The sequence below is a fragment of the Colius striatus genome, chromosome 14 (assembly GCF_028858725.1).
Source record: "Colius striatus isolate bColStr4 chromosome 14, bColStr4.1.hap1, whole genome shotgun sequence".
Lineage (NCBI taxonomy): Eukaryota > Metazoa > Chordata > Aves > Coliiformes > Coliidae > Colius > Colius striatus.
The window spans coordinates 10,744,048-10,765,535 of record NC_084772.1 but is presented as its reverse complement, the minus strand read 5'-3'; the positions used below and the strand labels follow the sequence as shown (position 1 = coordinate 10,765,535).

At 36.4% G+C, this 21,488-nt stretch overlaps 1 protein-coding gene across 1 annotated transcript in view; it reads right to left on the bottom strand.

Moving 5' to 3' along the window:
* ZNF536 (zinc finger protein 536) overlaps positions 1 to 21,488 on the bottom strand; it is a 182,776-nt gene that overhangs the window by 126,164 nt on the left and 35,124 nt on the right. Inside the window, exon 2 of the mRNA XM_062007709.1 lies at positions 8,131 to 8,283. Coding sequence (XP_061863693.1) covers positions 8,131 to 8,283 — 153 coding nt within the window. The remainder of the gene's footprint in view (positions 1 to 8,130; positions 8,284 to 21,488) is intronic.

The window sequence follows — 21,488 nt, the reverse complement described above, 5'->3', positions numbered from 1 at the left end:
GAGACTAAACCACAATTACACATCAAGTTACACCATTCAAAAGTGTGTCCCAGCATTGTAGGCACTATATCAACCATTGGATAACTACTTCTCCAGGGAGAAGTCTGCTTTACAGGCTGCACTCATGTTACCAAAAACATGCAGGAGCTGTTTAAAATAACAAATATATGCAAAAATTGATATAAATGAGTTAAAATAAGCAAACTAGAGCAAATACTGATAGTATTTTGTACTTTTAAAGTACCTTCAGTCCACAGTATTGGGAACAACAATATACTCTTATTTTGAACTGCTAAGCCTTTAAGTCACTATGTTTTCTGCTCAAAGGCCTGTCCAGTGAAGACTTTCCTTTCCACAAGAGGAGATCTGGACACAGTTCACCACTAGTGCCATGAGCATTTAACTGAAAGAAGACACTGACTGAGACAGTGTGATAACAAGTTCAAATCTCTCCTAGCCCTGGTACACTGCCTCTGTGGTGCTCCCACCTCTTGCATGGATAGAAATGAGATCTAAAGCTGAAGGTCTGAAATTGGACTCAACATATAGCAACATGCTGTGCCATCTTTACAATGCAGGACTAGCCAAATAACATTGTTCAAAGGAAACTATTCAAAACCTCTATTTTCTCTTTTAGATCCATATGTTGGCAGTGATTAGTTTACTTCAAAGAAATCTTAACTGCTGCTATTTAAAGGGCAGGCATTGGAAAAAGGGAGTAGGATGGAGTAAATAATCTTTGAATCTGTTAAATTTAGTGTGTCAGTATATCACAAATTCAGTAATTGTGCAGATCTTTAGATCTTGTTTCATCCACTCAAAGTAACAGCCAGTTATGGCCAATGTTAAGTCCCTGTACAAATGACAAATCAGTTACAAGTTGCTGTGGGGAAAAGCCCAGCCTAACTTCAACCAAAATAACCAAAAGACCAAGCCAATTTCAATGGAAAACCCAATGAACCCCTAATTTCCAGGTATCTATCAGCAACTGCAGTAATGTCCAAAGAATGCTACAGGAGACAAGAGAGGTAGGCGAGGATTCTTATTTCAAGACTACCTGTTTGTATCTCATACTTTGAGGAAAGGTAACACAGAATTCATCCTAGTATAATGACTACCCTGGTAATACTGCCAAGAGCAGCGTCTGGATGAGTTATTTATCACTTAATATCAGTTCACATAAATTAATGTTGCCATGTAGGAGTGAGGGAACATGACTTTTTCAAAATAAGTTTCTGCATTTCATATCCAGGAGTAATTTTTCATTGTTCAAAAAGGCAACAGCCATCCTGATCTTTCTAATCTCTGGCCCTGCAAGCTCTTTTTGCATCCCTGCAAACCTTTTCACAATGAAGTAGAAAGAGAGAATATTCCAGTGTGCAAAAGTGTAAAAAAAAAAAAAATCTTATAGAGAATAACTTAATACTCACAGTTCTTATCCATCTATCGCTCTGGTTTACAAGACACAAGACAGCTCACAATAACTGTTTTATATCAGGATACAGGAAAAGAATAAAAATCCAATGCTGCTTGTAAAATCTGCACAGGAGTTTAGTAGGTAACTGGAAACAGACATGTTGCCCAGTAGAAACAGGTCTATTTGTATAGTAAATTCTATAAACAGCACAGATGTATAATCTATGCCAGCTATCACCTGCTCAGAATGCAATCTGATCATACTAGTCAAAGGAATTATCAGATAGGGGCTAGATTATTAATAGATTTACAGATTTTAAGGCCAGAAGGGACAAGTATGATCATCTACCCTGGTCTGCTGCACAACACAGGGCACCCTCACATGATAATTCCAGCAACAAATCATAACTACAATTTGAAAAAAACCTTACTTGTTTTACTTCAAACCTATTATGTTTCAACCACAGCAATGAAGAAGAATACAACATGTCCTTAGGTAAACTGTTTGACTGGATAAGTACGTTTACTACTCAATTTGTGTGCCTCATTTCTAGCTTGAATTTTTCTAGGGTCTGCCTCCTCCTACAGAACATTGCTACGCTTCTCCCTGCTAGATTAAACAGCTAAGGAAGGTACTTGGAGATGGTAAAAAACAGGCAACTCTTGACCTTCTCTTGCTCTTGAGTAGAACATCCTTCCCAATTTTTCAATGTCCTTTTAAATTATGGGTACTCACTAAGGTTTTGATGAAATTTCAACTTGATATTAATCTTATAGAGTTCAAGACTGTTTGCATCTATTGCTATAGTAATCAACTAACAGCTCATATTCTGTTGCCTTTCTGCCATAATCCCAGGCCCATTTCATCAATGCCTCTAGTAGTTGTTCCTTTACATTTTGCTGATTTAAAATTCATATTGTTGAAAAGAGCCCACTTGACTAAGTGACTAATCAGTGCCTCCCCATGATTTTTAGCATCTTACCATTTTTGTGCCATTGGTAAATTTTATCAACAGTGATTTTATATACTCTTCCAAATAATGATGAAATACCAAATAGATGGATCACTGCCACTTCATCTCTCTATACTGTTTTTTTCGGGGGGGAGAGAGGTGGATCGTCACATTGAGCAAGCTAGTTTCACAAGCCTTGAAAGAAAGTGAGAAACTTGATAAAATTTACTTTTATAAAATAAAACTGAATTAACTCTGCTACCAGTTCTTAATTAGTTAACAAATACATTCCTTAGTTTTACCCAAACTTTATGTCATAGTAGTCCATTTATAACTTCAAGGTCTTAATAGTCTTTCTTTCTAGAAGCAGAGTGAGCTTTTTTACTACTGAATGCTCTGGAACTTGCTCCATGGTCCAAGATCTGTTTTTTTAAATGAACTTTAACAATTTGGAGAGCTCTTCTGTTTAAGACTTTATCACTGCTTACCCAGTTGCATTCATTCTTAAAAACCAGTAAAATGTAGTAGGCTACAGCATAACAGTCTCATCACTTAATGGCAGAACCGTATTGTTGAAAAATACTTATAAAAAACATCAGGCTTCTTTCTGAGAACAAAAGAGTATTTAGTTTGCCAGAACACAGTTGACCATTTTTATCCATTCTTGTCCAGTATTAGTACGATACCAATTGTTACACCCACCAGATCTACAGAATTTTACTCTGTTCTCCATAACCCTAATGGTCAAATACATATTTTTAGTTACTTTTCGTTTCCCTTATCCAACCTCAGTACTTCTTAAAAATCTATTTAAGCATGCAGCTTCTCATAAATCTGTACTGTATCCCATGCTTCCCTTCCCCACTGAATGTCTTCCCTCCTTTTAAAATGGAATTACTCAAGGAGCTGGTTTGTGGAGTCAACACATTGAGGGCTGTGCATCAGAACAAGAACCCCAACACATAATCCTCTGGCACCCAGTAGCGTGGTTTTGACAGTCACTCAATGACAATGTGAGTTGCAATTTAATCCTATACATTTCTAAACATGCTACAGCTTTCTTTTATGCAAAGCAAATGAAGTAAAACATCTTATAATTCCAGAGAATACTGCTTAATGGAAATATTGAAAACATTTTCCAGCATTTTTTATTTTACCATTGAAACAGTTATTGATAACCTATTTTATCCATTGTGCAGCAGATATTTTAGAAATGAATTGCTGTATGGTTTAATTAGTTCATTATTATGCCTATTCTTACATGGTAATTTCTTTTATCATTCTAATCATTCACTTCACACTTTTTAGACCAAATGGAATATCAAAGGTTCTGTAGGATTATTTTTGGATCCTGCACATGTTTCACCACACAATTAATCTGTTTGTCAGAAATACTAGTTAACTTCTTATCTTTACTACTTTCCTTTACTAGTGATTTTTCTCTATTATACATGATGAAACTCTCCCTACCCTGTAAAGGACAGACTTTTGATGCTTTTGACTCAGTTTATTAAAGATTTCTCAATTGTGCACTAGGCATTACAATAAAATATTTTAATTTTTCTAAAGTTTTATAATTGAATATTTTGTTTTATTTATATCTCATCTGCAATATTTATTTAGTCTTTTTTACGTGTCTTTACTTAGTTAAAACGCAGAGAGATAAATATGCTTGTTGCTTTGCAGAGAAGATTCAGTACATTAATATAAACTGTACACTAATTCCCCCAAAGCATATATATATGTTGTAAACCTGAAGACTTTTTACACAGCTGCTTATTGCTAAACAGTGCCTTGTCCAGAAGGGGACAATCTGTGTCTCTAATTGCTGTCACTGAAGCTGAGATTCATTATGTGACTTTCCCATTAAAATGTGAGCATTAATTTGTATAATGAAATATCACCCACTGCAGTGTTCATTAGCCATGCCCTACTGTATACTGCACATTGTTAGCTACCTAGAAACTGTAGTTAATTTCACTAATGGATATTTCCCTACTTAGTGTTTGGTAGGAAATTTATACTGTAACATTACCTCTTAAACTTTTAAGGAAATTTAAATTCAATCAATTATTTTCAACAAAAGTTTGGGATGTCATTAAGACAGGAGAAAAGGCATGCTGTACAATGTTAAGGATGGGAAATCTGGAGAAATCTAGAGAAATGAAAGTCCTTTTAGTTCATCTTAGAAATGTAAGAATAAAGGATGTTCAATACCAAAATTGTCTCTTCTTGGAGCACACATACCCATTTTCCTTAATTATTCATATTGCTCATCCCACTACAAGCGCTTTCAGAGAATGGCAACAGGCAGTCTTTTTTTAGGAAGGAAATGTGAATTGAATTCATTTAAAACAGCACCATTTTTACTGTATTTCATCAGTTCATTGAAGCAAGTTTTAAAATTGGCTAGTCACATTTCCAAGGGAAAATGCAGTAACACTGTAAATGTAGATAATACATCTAGTACGTGTGAGATGCATGTCATGCACATCCTCACATACTCTCTCAGTCAATGCATGCAGCCCTCACAATTTTTTTTTTCATATCCTTCTCTTTTCTAGGTTTCTCCATTTAGCACAACCCAAACCTTCTTCAGGGTTCTACTCCACTCATGCACATTAGGGTTTTTTCATTACTCAAGGGATTTAACTACAGCACAGAAGATACCTGAGCACCTAAAAACCACAAAAACCAAAGCTGGTCTACATCTGCAGTAGCTTCTGAAAGCTGAAGCAATTTGCAAAGAAGTGCTAGAGCTAATCTGACACCAGCCACTGCATAATGTGTTGCTTGTCAAAGAAAGAACTTAATAAATGTCATTTTTTTACACTTCATTGTTTCTGTGCAGTCCAAAGGCCTAGGCATGAAAGTACCATAAAGTGCATCTTTAGTAACTGATCAACATAAAGAACTCATCTAGAAGAGCTATATAAGAGCTGTCTGTCTTCTTTAAGCCCTGAGGTCCTGAAGCATTTTGCCCTGAGAGTCCTTCCTCACTTCTCTCACAGTCATACTAAAGAACCGTCTCGTCCTTCAACTGTTTTTAGAGCAAGAAAGAGGAGAAACTGATTTCATATAATTACGTCCTTTTCTTCTTATTATATGGGAACAATCAGAAATCATATCTTACTATCTTCCCCTTAAAGCTCTTCCTGGCTGAATATCACTGAATTAGATAAGAAGAAAAATCCTCTACAGTTGTGTGTTGGGACTAAACTGAGCGTGCTAAATAAAACCTCATTTTTTTTTTTTTCTTCAGAAGCTTATTGTATGATAGCAAACTACACAGGAACCATGACAGGGTGGAGAAGGTTGCAACCATGAAATACTCAACAGAAAAAAGCAGCAATTCAAACCACTAGCTAACTCTCCTAAAACAGAGCACAGCTTCCTCCTCCTGTGGAGAATTAAACAGCTTCTCCAGCTTTTTTGGGACAATTGCCATAGAAGCACCTCCTGGCTGGACCAGACTTTGGGTCTCGTCTTGGCATGCATACCAAACTAACCTACTCGTGTGCCTCCAAACACACAGATGTTCAAAGGAACCTGACTTCTGCTGAACTGCTTGAGCTCATTGCTAACAAACAGGTGCTGTGAGAACAAGAACAGTAATTGAGTTAATGTAGTGGAGAAACACAGTAAAGTGTTTTTTATCAGTCAGTTATATGATCCAGGCATATAATAAAGACAGAGTGTGACATAAAAATCAGGAAACTGTCCCTGATAAGTATGAGCTAACCAATATTTGTTTAATAACTGGTATCTATTACATCATTTCAATTTACTGCAAAGTAACTTAATTTTTCTTTAATAACTCTAGTATTTACATTTTTATAATATTTATTATGATTATTCCCAACATGTATAACATTGCTCCATTTAAACCTACTCCTCTCATTATTTACAAATACTTTGTTCTCAACCTAAAGGAAATTGATCTTTATCTATTTTAAAATTATAATGATTAGTAAATATATTGCCAATGTTGTTTCAATAGTCGGTATCATGTTTTCCTTTTTTTCTTATTTTATATGTGGTTCATTTTTTCTTGTTTTAATTTTATTTGGTCAGTTTTCATATGCAAGTTTTATGGAATATTTCCATTGCAATTAATGTACTTTCCATTAGTTCTAAGTCACAAATACCAAATACATAATCATTGCCATCTTTAAAACAAGAACAAAATCACCATTATATAATAAAGCAGAAAGAAGACATGTATTCTCAGGTACTTGTAAAGAATTTTTCTTTGCTTCTCCAAAAGTGAAAATGCCTGTTTAAACCTGAGACCTACAAGGTCATTTTCTAATAAATAACTATAATTTATTTACTTTTATATTACTGAGCACAAAACCAGGGCTTTTCCTCTGTTTCTTCTCCCCTCCTTTTTTATTTTTTTTTACAAAGTCTGACACACAGTAAAGAATATTCTTGCCCTAAGTAATTTGCAATCCAATCGGTCAAAACTATATTGAGATGCCAAATTTTAAAGCTCAGAGCAAACCAGTGTGGTGTACTCCTACTCCACAATCCCAAGAAAGAAGATTGTCCCATTTCAACAGTGAATTTTTTTTTCTTCAAATGATTTTCAGTCGTCTTCTTCAATTTTTCAAAATCAGACTCTACATTTGAAAACCCAATAGCAAGTATTACAGCTGTGCAAGCACATAGGAGAAACAATTTTGGGAAGGGAGGAAAATACTGCTTATTTGGTACCTCGGTGAAATACAAATGAAAAATGAAGTTTTTCAAGTAGTAGGTACAACTGGAAAGCATTTCCTCATGCTATTTATTTTACCTATCAATTAGAAAAGTAGTAGTAAAATTTTGACATTCATTTAAATTGGTCTTAAAAATAAAGTGACTTCACAATTACAGTGCCCACTACATCTATTTCCAGAGAGATATATCTTAAATCTCCAGTTTTGCAGTTTCCTGAAGCCTTGGAAGAAAACAATATCATACTGACCATATACAGAATTTCTAGTGATGCCATCAGGACCTGATGATATCAACACTGTATGTCACATATTCTTTATGGCTAGAGTAAGTCTTCTTAAACATATCCTGTGTCTCTACATGACAACCTTAACACGCACATATATACATTCAAGCAAACTAGGTATTTTCATTTAAATGGCATGGTTACAGTTTACTGGTATTGAGGGCAGTCCACCCAGTGAGTGATACGACAAAATAAAGTGAGAATCCAGACAATCTTGTGATTGTTACTAAAATAAAACTTGATACATTTTACCATGGTGCAAAACATAGTAAAGTTTACTATTTAGAAGTACTAATGCAGATCCATGAAGCTGATGTAGTCAAATGAACAGTGAGAGGTTAAAAATGAGCATGCCAAATGGAACAAAAATAGTAACTCTGAGAAAAACATACAGAATCCCTAAGCAGATGCAAGGAAGGCCTTTGAAGCAGTTAGTATAAGTAAGTCTGAAACCAATAGGCTTATGCCTATTGAAGGACAAGGGTAATTGAAGGAAAGAGGGAAGGAGACAGAATAACTTCAACAGCGAAAAGATGATTCTATTAAAGTGGTCTTTATCCAACAACATATTCCTTGTGCTTTTATTCAACACTGTCATATATCTTTCTCAAAAGACTTTCTCCAACTAATGAGTCCAAATCTACATGGGGAATTAAGGTTCCTAGCCACATATTATGTTAACACCCCCCCCTCCCCCCCCCACACACGCACAGAGCATGTGTCGACAGTGTTTCTCTCACTTGTTCCTCTCACCTGTATGTATTCTCAAGTGGACCTTTAAGTGATGTGATGTTCTGAAAGTTTTTCCACAATATGGGCAGTCTTTCATGGCAGAACCAAGGCTCCTGTCTCTCAGTAAAGCTGGCTGCTGGACTCCTACAGATCTCCCAGCTTCTTCTCCAATGTCTGCAACACAGAAATGTTCTCACATCACTTCAGCACATGTCAGAATTTGTTCCCACTAAAACCTCTAACGCAACACAAAGTTAAACATGTCAATACTACACCTGTCTATTTCATTCTTTAAATCTGACAGAATGCTGACAATTCATGTATTTTCTTGTTATTGTCTTAAATTATTTCATCTTTCCTATCATCATTTTAAGCAGCATATGGTACCTTTATATTGAACTGAATTATACAAGAAAAGAAACAGCTGTGTCAGCAGCTGGTTTGATTTCTTCTTTTGCTTAGTTCCTATTAATTTAAAAAAAAAAAGTTTTAGACTGTTGTTTTGTTGAATCTATTTAATTTATAAACATCGTGAAAATCTGTATGCTTTTTTAGAAACAAAGTTTGCATCCAACTCCCAAAACAACAGAACTGCAGTGATTTGGGGGGGTGGTCCAACAGCAGTGGCGATGTCTACACACAAAGCTAATCAGCAACTTCTGCAATGCACACAACCTAGTGAGTGACCTAATATCATGGGAGAGCTTGGTCAGGTAAGGGAATTCTCCCTCTCACCCACAGGTTTTGAGTTTTCTCCTTCAGTGTTCACAGCTACACTTATTTTTTGCATTGTAATACAATGGGTGAGACTCCAGGACTCCTGATATAAAGAATATATTCAGAAGATATTCAGTCATCTTGAATAAGCTATTATCCAAGCAGGCTATGGACAACATATCTTAGGAAAGACTGACATAAAAATTACAAAAACATCAGGCATTTATAGAAATCATTATTCAAACCACACAAGACTCATCTATCATCTTGTGCTTACATGGTCAAGTAATATCACATATACGTATGAATTCACAATTTGGACAGAAATCACTATGTGCAAATGTTGAAATTCTGAACTGGATGAGTGCTACTGGCATGTCACAGAGGTGCAATACACATGGACACATTGCCACTTGCTTATGCAAAGCTGAGCTCATCTGGGTTATTTTGAGGTGGGGATCATATAGATAAAATCTGCATGCACTCTGTCTTTACCCATTTGATATGTAACTAAAGTCATCAGGAAACATAGTGTGGTTTACACAGCATTGCTTTTAAAGTGATGGGACATAGGAAAGACTTAAAGCATTTAGCTCTAATAAAAACGATTCACAGTAGCAGAGACCCATATACCCCATTTCTGCAAAAGATAACATTAACAGGCATTTCATTATTTATTATAAAATGGTCCCTCTAAACAATTTCACTTAAAGTTGAAAGAAGGGGATAACAGAGTGATTGAAAAATAAAGTAACATAAAATGCAATAAAATAAAGCTTATCTTAGTCATGTATGTTATCAAGTTATTGCTAGTTTTCAAAAGACAAAATCTGACAGCTTTCACATCACATTCTTGTTTAACATTTTATGATTGTTCTTAGACTGCAGAGTTAAAGCACAATATTTAAGTTAGAAAGCCAGTAAGTGTCATTTTGAGTTATTTGCAAGTATTTAAAGTGACATGTTGCAAGAGTTTATTTTGTCTTTAGGAGTCCAGGAAAACACATATAGGTACTAGTCTATAATTCCAATCTCCCTAAACAGTTTAGATTTTTCTTTTTTTTTTTTCTCCCTGAAAGTTGTGTATTGTCATGTCTTAAGCTGCTTTGGGAAAAAAAAATAATTTCTAGGTGCAAAAAAATTTTTCTAACGTGCAAAATCAAGAATGCATGATGATGAAGTGCAGGATTTTATTTTGGTTTTCAATAAACGCTATGTGAGCATTATAGATAAATATATAGATAAAGCTAACAAGCCACTCAGGATGAATTTACTGAATAAGTCTACTAGTTATGTTTTGCTATGTGTCACTCTAAATGATAGCCTGTTATCCATTTGCCTTTTATCTTTCTATCTAGAATATGTGTGGCCCAATAAAAAAGAATAAATTTGTAAGATAAACAGCTCGCTTTGCAGATTTAAGAGTCTAATTTTCACTTTACACAAAATTGAATTTTTTCAAGGCAGCGAGACGATGGAGTTTACTCTACCACTAATCCCTCTGAAAAAGCAAACTGAAAACAACAATGAAGCAAAGAAAGATGTGGGTGGTCTGAAGAGTTTTCTTTTAGATTTAAGTAGACATACAGTAGATAGCTCCAAAGGCTTTGCTCCAACAGGGGCCTTACCTTGAAGAATTTTTCTTCCCACAGTGAAAGCATTCCTAAGACTTTAAAGCTGGGCTGAGGGGTTTTCTTTTGAATTCCTCTGCCTACAAAGCCCACCGAAGCGCTGGAGGCCATCGCTACCTGAATGAGCAGCTTTACATCTAAGTGCTTTTATTTCAAACAATGAAAAGATATGTTCAAGGCTGCCAACTCTTCCCATCAAACACTACCCTAACATCTTACTAGGGCCCCATTCTGGCAAATCGCACCTATTGGACAAGGATCTTAAGTTTAAAATGTGTTTAAATTTAAAATGCATTTAGCTTTAAAATGCATTTAAGTCCTCAGTGACTCTGCTACAAAGGTTTTTTTACACTGAGTCTAATAAAGCAATCTATGGAAACTGAAGAGGGAAAAAGTGACAAAAAGATGAGCAAGGAAAAAGTTAAGCAAACTGATGCATATAGACGATGCCAATAGTGCACACAGAGAACCAAAAATCTTCAGCTCTACCAATAATAACGTATTCTACACCTCTGATATTCTCTTTCTCCTGCTGTTGAGATCTCCTGAGTAAGTAGAAACTCTCAGTTCTGTTAAATTGTGCAAAACTGTAGTCATGTTTTACAGACCTGCAGAACTAGGATTTGCCCTAGCAAATTAATTTATGATTTACTCAAGATTTGAGCCATGGTTTTTGTGCTTCCCAGTTCTGAGGATTAAAGATCAGGAAAGAAAGAGAATAGTTACTTATCTTACAGACATTGTGGTTCAGTGAGTTATGTGGTCTACATGATGTGCACTCAATGCACTTGAGATTAGGCTGGTTTTTTTACCATCTGCTTCCATTACAGGCAGGTCTACGTCCTGAATGTCTTCCTGCCCATCCCTACCATTCCAGATTCGAGTGCAGGAAACAACGGAACAGAGTATATAATACTGTACAGATGTACATACTAGGTGTAAGGCTTCTCTGCCTTGTCTCTGAGCTTACTTTCACTGAGCTTTCCTTTCACTTAGCATCTGTTGATAGCAAAAATCATGGACGGAAGTGCAAAAAGCAACTTCAGTTCTACATATGAAACTGGGTTTTGTGTCAGTATAAGAAGGAGGCAACAGCTATGAGACGTCCAGCTGCTATGTGTGCTGTACCTGCTGGGCAGGCACATACTGCTCTGTGGCTCAGGAGACAGGGGAATTCAGCCAGGAAGGAGCTTATGAAGTGGTATGACAGGGACATCTCTCCCATAACATGCCTCACCTAAAGTAAATAACTGACTGTGCATGTGTTCTCAGGGGATGAACGCAAGGAAAGAATGTTCACTTTAACATCCATACCAGAATGTGGCAATTAGTCCCACATCCAAAGAGCTAATTTGGCCAAAATGTGAGCAAATCTACTTGCCACACAGACTGAAATTAAAATTAAGCAACCCATACAATCGGTATTTGAAGGACTAGCCCTTCCTCATTCAGACACTCACTTGTCAGGAGAGGAGGGCCAAAAAGCCAGCATTCCTTGCCTAGCCTGGGGATGACCCATGTAGTGCTGGAGGTTACTTTCACATGCCCACAGTACCCAGAAAGGAAACTTCCGCAGAGCTAGATAATCCAAATAAACAGTTCTGAGGAGCACTTTTACAGAAGCAGGTTAAAAGAAAGTGAGAAACACACCAATGAGGTTTTTTTACAGTAGGTATCTTACTAGGGAACAGAAATCATCTACCCAGAAACGAGCCATGGCTGGCAGTGCCCCCAACACATGGCTAGGAATGCTCCAGAGGCACAATGCCAGCTTCAGTAGACATTTCTAAAAAAGAGAAATAGGTGGACAGTGAATCTGTGTACTCAAAGCAGAAGCTCTCTAGCCGGTCATATAAAGATCAAAACAATAATAATTGTTTGAAATTTCTATATGTTCTGTATGACTGATCTGCCTGTCTGGGATGAGTCCATAAATGTCATTAGAAAAGGATTGATTGCTTTTGAAAAAACAAACTTGTTTTCCGTTGGTTAGGTAGCAGCTCTGACTCCAGTCATGCAGCAGTCAAGTTTTCAAAGGAGCATCTACATACACATCCCACAAATTTTACCTGTTTGCTGCATGGATTTGAAAGTGTAGGGATTCGTAAAGTGGTACTTTCATGTTCAAAGGAGCTCAGTTGCAGTCCTCATGCAGGCTACGTTATCAATGAAGTCAGTTGGAATTTGCCAACAACAAGGATTACCAAATTAGCCAAAAACAGGCAATCACTTAGAAAAAGTAATCAACTCACCAAATACCTAGTCACACTTACAAGTATGTATTTGCACTTGCCCATTTTTCAGAAATTATTAAAAGATCCTTTGAAATGTGGCCAGGAGCCTTTAAAGTTGCACATAATCCAGGATACCTTTCTGAAATTCAGAATATTTGTAGTTCTTTGGAATTGCCTATGTTAATGAAACATGGTGCAATGAGACATGGTAGCGACCATGGTTACTTTTTGATGACCTATAAACCACCCATATTAGCTCATTTTATGTCAGGAAAAATTATATCCTGCATCTAATGTCATGAAGGGAGTTGGAAGTTATTCAGTGTGCTAATCCTGTCACTGCCAGCACCTTTTATGCAATGGACTCAATCATTTCATTCCCTAGGAAGCAGTATATGATACAAAAACTTTCTGGGAAAAGATGCTTTACCTCTCTTGCCTTCCCTTAGGGAAAGTTTTAACAATACTGAAAATAGTGGAAAATATTAATATAATTAGGGACATAATTAACCATATTTATCTAGATACCTGAAGGAGCTTCAATTGGTATGCTTCAATGTAAATGAGAAGAAAATTTGGCCCAGTGCTCATGATTTGAAATTAGAAGCCTATTATCAGATGTCACGACACTTTTTTGCTAGTAAAGCTTATGGCTTAAAATGAAAGAGTCTAATATTACTAAATATTACAGTTATATTTTAGGCCTCTGGAAAGAGTTACTAATGTATTAGGTCAGAAACAACTTGCTGTGTCTATTGTTTCATCAAGGATTTAGGTTTTATAATGACCATATATGGGAATCTTAAACTGTTAGGCATTAATATGGATTGGCAGAGACTTTGTTTAAACTGAGAGCTATTTTAGAAGAGAATTGGGAAGGAGGCCTACTAGTGAGAAAGTAGCATTCACATTGTTTGTACTAGTAGAAATAAAGATTATACCAAAGGTTCCACTGGTAAATAAAAAGATACTGCCTCTGACATCAGACTTCCCACTTAGTCCTCCGAACCACACAGGCAAGCAAAAGGCACAAACTGCCTTGCTTCTGCTACTGATTAGTGCATTAGTGGGTCTAAATTTAAAATACAATGTACATTAAACTGAAGTAAAATGCCCGTAACTATTTATGAGGTAAGACTTGCAACATTTAGAAGTGAGCAAATGGCAGTCATAGCCAATACCTTGGGCTACAGCAGAGCTACCTAGGTGTTATTTCAAGCACAAGAGATACAGAATACAATAACCAATTTCTTAGTAACTGGAAGGGTGGTGACTTGGGGGCAGCACACACCATAAGCCCATAGAGAGCACATGACACACTTGAAGATTGGTAGATTTTACATGTCATGGGTGCAAAACATTCTGTCTGACAATACAGCATGTATGCAGGTGTTGGTTACATCTTAATGCTTTTCACTATGGTACACATTTTGAGAAACACACAAAAGGCTGTATATGCAGCACAAAGAGGCAGCAATAGACACAAACAAAATTAAGTTTTTTGTTTATCACAAAATATTTCTGATCCTCTTTTTTTTTTTTTTCATTTTAATCAAATTCCCTACAAAGGTTTTGTTTTGGAGTTCTTAGCTGCCTGACTTTTCAGACTGTTCTAAAACTTAAAAACCTTTTGAAATAATCAAAATTCAGTTGTAGTTGCTAAGTACATCATTTCAGCTGCCTGATTGGTTTGATGAAATGTGTGACCAAGAGACACAGAAAATCAGATATAGTACTTAAAAAATAAGGTTAGTTACTCAACATTAACTCACAGAGCTCATTATGGACTGAAAATCAAGCATATTGGAAAAAAAAAATTTTGGAGTTAACATTTTTTTTCAGGACACCTTTTTAACTGTATATTTCATTTTAAAGAAAGAAGAAATCTTAAAGACCTTAAAATATCTTTCATTTAACAGTTGGCAGAAAGAAACAGATGAACATTGGCCTGTGTCTTTCTCTTTAACCAGCTGAGTGATCCAAGCTTTTAATAAAGCTGTTCCAATTATTGTAAAAGTCATCTAGTACCTTATAGCCACAAATATTGACAGTTTATTGCACAACGCATTCATGACATTTGAAGGTCACATCATACATAATACATACACTTTTATAAAACTGTCTGGAACAAAGAGATACATGATCAGCAATTACATCTTACCATTTGAGTGTATGATTTTATACTTATTTAAAATGAAATACTATATGAAATGCAAATTGTTAATAAAACACAAAATAGTTCATTTTCTGTATTTATCATTTTACCAATCAGCGATACTGAGTTCAGTTGTAGAAAATCAATAGAATATGGTCCATGCCCCAAGAAGATTACAGTTAAATATCATTATCCTGCAAACCATCACACATATTCTTAGCTACCGAGAGAAGAAAGTAAGTTTAAAACTTTAATCTCACTACCGTGTACTTCTGCAGCCCTACTGAATTCAATGAAACTCCAACACTTAGATTTGAATCAGGACCTTAGCATATTATTGAAATACTAGTTTTCATAAAATTGAATCAAAATGAAACTGAAAAGAGTGCTGAGGATATTTAAAAAAAAAAATCCACATGCAGGCATATCAAACTTTTTCATCCTCTTCCAGTGCTTATGAATTTTAAGGCCAACAGTTAAGGCCACTCTAAAATCACACACATATGCACAAATGGTATCATTAGAAGGTATAAGTTGCAATTTATGCAGTCAGACCTGTGCACAGTCCTTCAATGAAGTCCAAAGACATCAGAAATACACAGAGCATGGCCATGAGTGTTATCTTTGGTAAAATATGGTATCACCACTAGATCCTGGAACCTCCAGCTATCTAATGAGTGCTCAGCTTGCAGCAAATGACCACAGATCAACAACACATCATTCCCTCTAACACCATTCTTGCTCATTTTTTCAAAGCCTGCTGTCTCCTTTGAAAGCTCTTTGCATGCAAGACTCTTCCACCATCTAACTCTTTCACTGACTTTTCTGTTCTGCTATTCCAAAATCATGGCTTTGAAATCCCACTTCCTTAATTCAATCGTATAGATCAAAGCACTTCAGATCTCAAATTACCGAGTTTGCCAGATGAGGTTCATGAAATTCTACTAGACCTGTATAATCTTTCCACAGGAAGCGTGGATGCTTTAGAAGAGGATGCACTTTGTCATTTATCAGAATGATGTGTCTGCTCTCTGGAATGTAATTCTACTTACTCTCAGTGAAGAGCTTCTGCTTGCTTTCTTCAGAAGGGCACATCTGAGCTGCCAGGACACCTTATTGTACTTCTCTGTACAGAATATATATCTTCCCTGGTAAAGCAGATACTAACTCTCTGCATCAGCAATGTGGAGGTTAAATATGTACTCATGGAACTTTCCTTGGTATTTTACCAATGTTCTTTGTCATCTATCCTCAAAATTTACTCTGGTCTTCATTTTTGTTTCTGATAGCAATGTTAAGCTTCCAAACCTTCCATACAACACATACTTGCCATGGTTTTCTCCTCCTTTTTTCAAAACCAGATGAGAGTAGTCTGAATTTTAATCAAATGTTCAAGCCAACAGCACTCTGTGATTCTCAGGTAAGCTTCTCTCTCTAGTTTTCTTTCCCAAATCCTTACACTCACCTGTGTCAGCTTTGATCCTGTCATCTAAATTTGTAATGGTCACTTGATTACTGATCAGAGAGGACGAGGTCTTTCTACACATCATACAGATTGTTTACAGCTTTTGGAGAAAATTCCAGTGGGGAATCTAAGCAGAAAAGCTATCCAACTGGACCATCTTTTGTATGGATTTGTATGTGTTATTTGTAGGCAGGTGTTCAGGTACCAGATGGCCTTAAAGCCCATACTACTCAGGTTATAGCAGCTTCTACAGGCTGTCTGCATCATATTCCCATCTCTGAGATTTGCAGAGTGGCAACATGGAGCTTGATAAACACTTTTACCTAGCATTGCTCTCCTGATGCCAAGGCTAGATCAGATATCCAATTTGGGAGAGTTGCCTTACAGTCCCTCTTTAATTAAGTACTCCTGATCTCCTACTCCTGGGATGGATTGCTACTGCTGATTAAGCTCCAGAAGTGAGGATCTGTGGAGGCAATTTCATGAGGGAGAAAATGAAGTTGCTAGCTAATCAACTAAAATAACTACTAACTGGACTTCTGTGAATGAATATATATTGCTGCCACCTTCTTTCCATACTTAACCTGTTTCTTCCACATTAGCATCTCTACATACCTATAAACCAAATAGGCAAGGTGTACCTCATTATCATCTCTATCTTGTTGCTAGACTACATGTGGGACAAACAGAACCACTTGCTACAGTGTACAGGCTATACTATGAAGAAAATTCAAGACAGTGTCAGTAAACTGTAGGAAAGATGGAGAATCTGGGTGGAAAGGAGTGGCATTGAACCCATTTTCTCTAGGTTCTTCCCATGTGCCTAATAATGCAGAGTCTGTGACATTTTTAAAGGCACAAATTAACATCAAACTCCACATAGTTTCCAAAATCCAGTAGTATCTTTTAAAATCTTTTGAGTACTTGTATGGAAATATTTAATAACCATACTAGCCAAGTTTCACCTTGAGTTTCTGGACTTAAACAAATCCTAAAAACAAACAAATTTTTTTTTCAAGTCAGAACCACATACTTACCTACGTTATAAGTAGCTCTCAGGGCATCAAGTATCATTGGAGAAGTTTTTGAATACTATTGATTAAGAAAAATCCTTTTCATTTTTATTATCTCACAGTGGAAAAATCAGTATAGAAGTGCCAGTAGCAGGTCATTAGATTTTACAAAAATTCGTTAAGAAAAATGTAAACTACTTAAAATGTCATGAGAATGTCTTTCTGTGGACACCAATAAGAAAGAAAACGCAACAATAGAATCAGTCACACAGAAACAACTATACAGGTAGGTGAATTAATAATTTCCCCCTCAACAAAATGAGAAAGAATTAAAAGATTGTCATTCCATTTACAGATTACTGATTACAGTGGTGCTGACAGAGCCTCCAAAAAGGGAATAATGTCACGGTCTGTGTTACAACATTTGGACAGACTATAATAGTGTAGACTCTTCCAGTATATATATTTTCAATTTTTTTTACTTTCAGTGCTGCCTTCAAACTGAATGACTACTTTGAGCTAATACAAACATCTCCGTAAATAATTTTTTTCCCATTTAACTTCTTTAGTACATGCTACTTCAGTATAATTTCCAACTTCTTTCCCCATTTCACAAAACAATAAGCTGTACTTCAAGAAATACTTATGACTACCTTTGAATTGCTGAATCATTTATACAAAAAGTAAAATAAACATGTTAATTACATGAGTTTTGCTGTAATGGAAAAATATTGATGAAATTCATTACTTGTACTCTTGAGAAGAGATGGTTTAACTGTTCACTATTTTTTCTCCTCATTGGTTTAACAGTATATTGTGAGTATACTGAGACAATGATGTCTTTAAACATAATATTATATGAATGGGTAATTAATTTTTTATACTAGTGATTTTTCTCAAAAATTACATTATGAGGTCAACCTGTATCCACATTTTGTAAAACAGCCTTAAAATACACTGACACTATAACACACTATTTGTGGAATATAAAACTATGAAACGCTGCCTGTAGAGCTGATACAGCCATAATCCAATTTCCCTTTTCTACTAAGAAAATACACATTTTTTTATCTGAACTATCATGGTAAAAAAAAAAAAGAAAAAAGAGAAAGAGAAAAAATACTATTTTGAATGCTGTCCTCTGATTTAGCTGAGCTTGTGGCAATAACTGGTTTAGGCATAGACTTCAGTATGCTGGAATGATCCTGAAACTAATTTTGCATGTGTTGGAGTTGGACTGTGGCCATGCACGTCAGTATGCTGGAACAGAGTTATCTAAATCCTGAGCCTTATTTTACATGTGCTGGTGTTGGACTGTGGCCCTGCAATCTTTTAGGTCTCCATCTGTAGCTATCAAAGCCAGGGTGTGCCTAGCCACTTGCTACTGCTCACTGCTTTACTTCCACAGGAAAGCGACAGGCTCACAACCTCCCTCCCACACATTGGTGTGACTGGGAGCTCTTTGGAGTCCTGCAGGTCTTGTCAACCTTCCTCTAAAGCCTCTTTGCTGCCATGGCTGGCCTTTTGCAGCACATGACATTTCTTACAGCACTACAATACGAGACAGTTATCAAGTCCCACAGCAGTGACAAGAAATATCAACCTCTCAGACAGATGATCTTTCAGACTCAGTGAGTTAATTTCTCTTTCAATATCAAGTAAAACAGCCCACTAATTTTAAAGCAAGCTATGGAGACTACAGCTCCCAGATTAATGGAAGGCATCTCAAAGCTTCCCAGCCTAGCCGTGCTTTCCCTGCAACCATCAGCCAAAGGGATTTAAGTCCTGATGGTCTAGCCAGAAGCTAGAGATTGTTTTCCTCTGAGGAGTGGGACAAGAGGAGATCAGGAACTCATAAGCCACATGTTCCTCCAAAAAGACAAGAAACACTGTCCATGCACAAATCTGTCTCATCAACACAGAAGCAGTAATAAGGACTGAGCAAAGCAAAGGTAGTTGTACAAAGTACTTCTCACCCCCCTATAAGACAAACTGGTAACCTCAAGGGACATACAGGATCATGATAACACAGTACAAAGTTCTTGGAAGCCTTCTTCCACTTGTTTACAGATCTTCCACATTAATTCACAATGAAATACATATTTTAACCCATCAAGAGCACCTACAAAATTAGGAGACAATCTGGACTAAATTATTTTCAAGCACCTTATCAGAAATTAATAACACTTTGTCTCTATGCAGTCTACCAAACTGAGGAAAAAAGTCGTTTGAATGTCAAAATCAGACATTCAAATGAAGATTGGGCACTCTTCTGTGACTGGACGGACATAAGTCAGCTCACTATCTGCCTCAGAGACAGAAGAAAACTTATTTTAGAAGAAGGAGAATTGTTCCATCTCAACTTATTAACAATGCACTTTCTTCAAACTCCAACAGTAAAAGAAATTCAAAACCCAGGTAGTCTGCATGCACGGAAGCACCTTTTGTTTAATAAATAATTCAACCATGTATTCCTTTTTAATTTAAAAACGGTCTGACTGAACAGTCAACAGAGTGAACTAAAGTTGGCAAAATACAGTGTTGAAAAATTAAAAAGTGTATTCAAGGCCGTATTCATTTGCTTCACTTATATACTGGAGAGACAGGCTGTGCTGAAGTTCTCTCTTTTTTCTTTTTCTTTTAAATTATACACATACAGTCACATGATGTGCACTGGATTTTGAAACCTGTCTTGTCCTGGAATTAGACTGTGTCTCTTTCTGTTACCAGCACAGCAGTCACCGCTCCTCTACCTCATGAACATCATCAGAAATTCAGCCAAAATATCCTAATGATCAACTGTGCCATGACCTGTAAGGGATGGACTAAACCATTGACTATCTTGGAAAACATAAATACTGTCAAACATTTTGGAAATTTTCAAACCACTATCTGAATGATGATACCATATATTAATAGGTATATGGTAAGAGACAGAAAATACATCTAGCTGCAAAAACCTACAGATAATGACACAATGAAATCCATCCCGAGACTAAATCTGTAGCCTACTATCGCAAATGCATACAAATACTTGGAATTAGTCAAGTGCATGTGGTACTGACTGATCCTCTTGAAGACAATCAAAAGCATATAGCACTATATTAAGTATGAATTCACAGGCTCAGTTTCAGTGAAACAAAATTCTTAGCAGTAAGCAGTTGAGGATAAGAAGGGAAAAAATGATGAACAGAGTCAGTTCTTATACTTTGCTTTCTGCATCACAATGTTTAAAAGAATTTCTTGAATTTCAGAGCACACAGCAAGGAAAAAGTACTGCCGTGGTGTGCAGGGGTTCTTCTTCATCATGCGAGACGGGAGTGACCAGACACCAATATGATGTGCATCGACTCCAAATTTATTGCCACATAATCATCACTTATATACTTTTTCCAAATGCTGTATACGTGCTACTATTCATGATAATTAGTTAATACTAAGGATCACGTGCTATGCATAAGGCCTCAAAGTTTCTTTTTTGTAACAACTTAGACACCAACCTCATTGTGTCAAAACACCAACCTTATTGTACTTACACACCAACCTTATTGTGTTAAAATATCACCCCATCTATTTGGCCTTCAGTTAGTTTCTCCCACACTAGACTATGGTTATGCTTACTTTACATTTTACTTAACTTTACACTATTTTTAGTTACATATGTTGCAATTTGTTAGTCACATACATGCCATCACACAATGCTTAATTGGATGCTCTATCCTATCTTCTTGTTTTGACCTTGCCTCTGTTACAGTCTATCTTTTGGTTTCTTCCCTGCTCAAGCTTGCTGTCACATAGGCATTCTTTTCTTTTCTTTTTCTGCTGCCCAAGGCAATTCAAAGATGAACTGCTAACTTTCTCCATCTTTGTCTAACTCCATAACGTTCATTATAGCCCAGGCCCCAACAGTGGTGAAACCTCCATATTTCACATTCCTGGAGAACTATCCATTCCTCAACACATCCCAAAAGCAGCAGCAAGTACTTAATGTCTTCCTAATAAAGCCCAACCTGTTAGTCTCCACTCTGCTGTTTTACTCCAGTCACTGCTAATGGCTTTACCGTGTTCTGCATCTTTTCTATCAATGTCTTGTGAAGCAAGGGCCACTCTGTAGCCATCATGCAACATTCACCATCATGAAATTACCAGCTTGATGACGCTCAC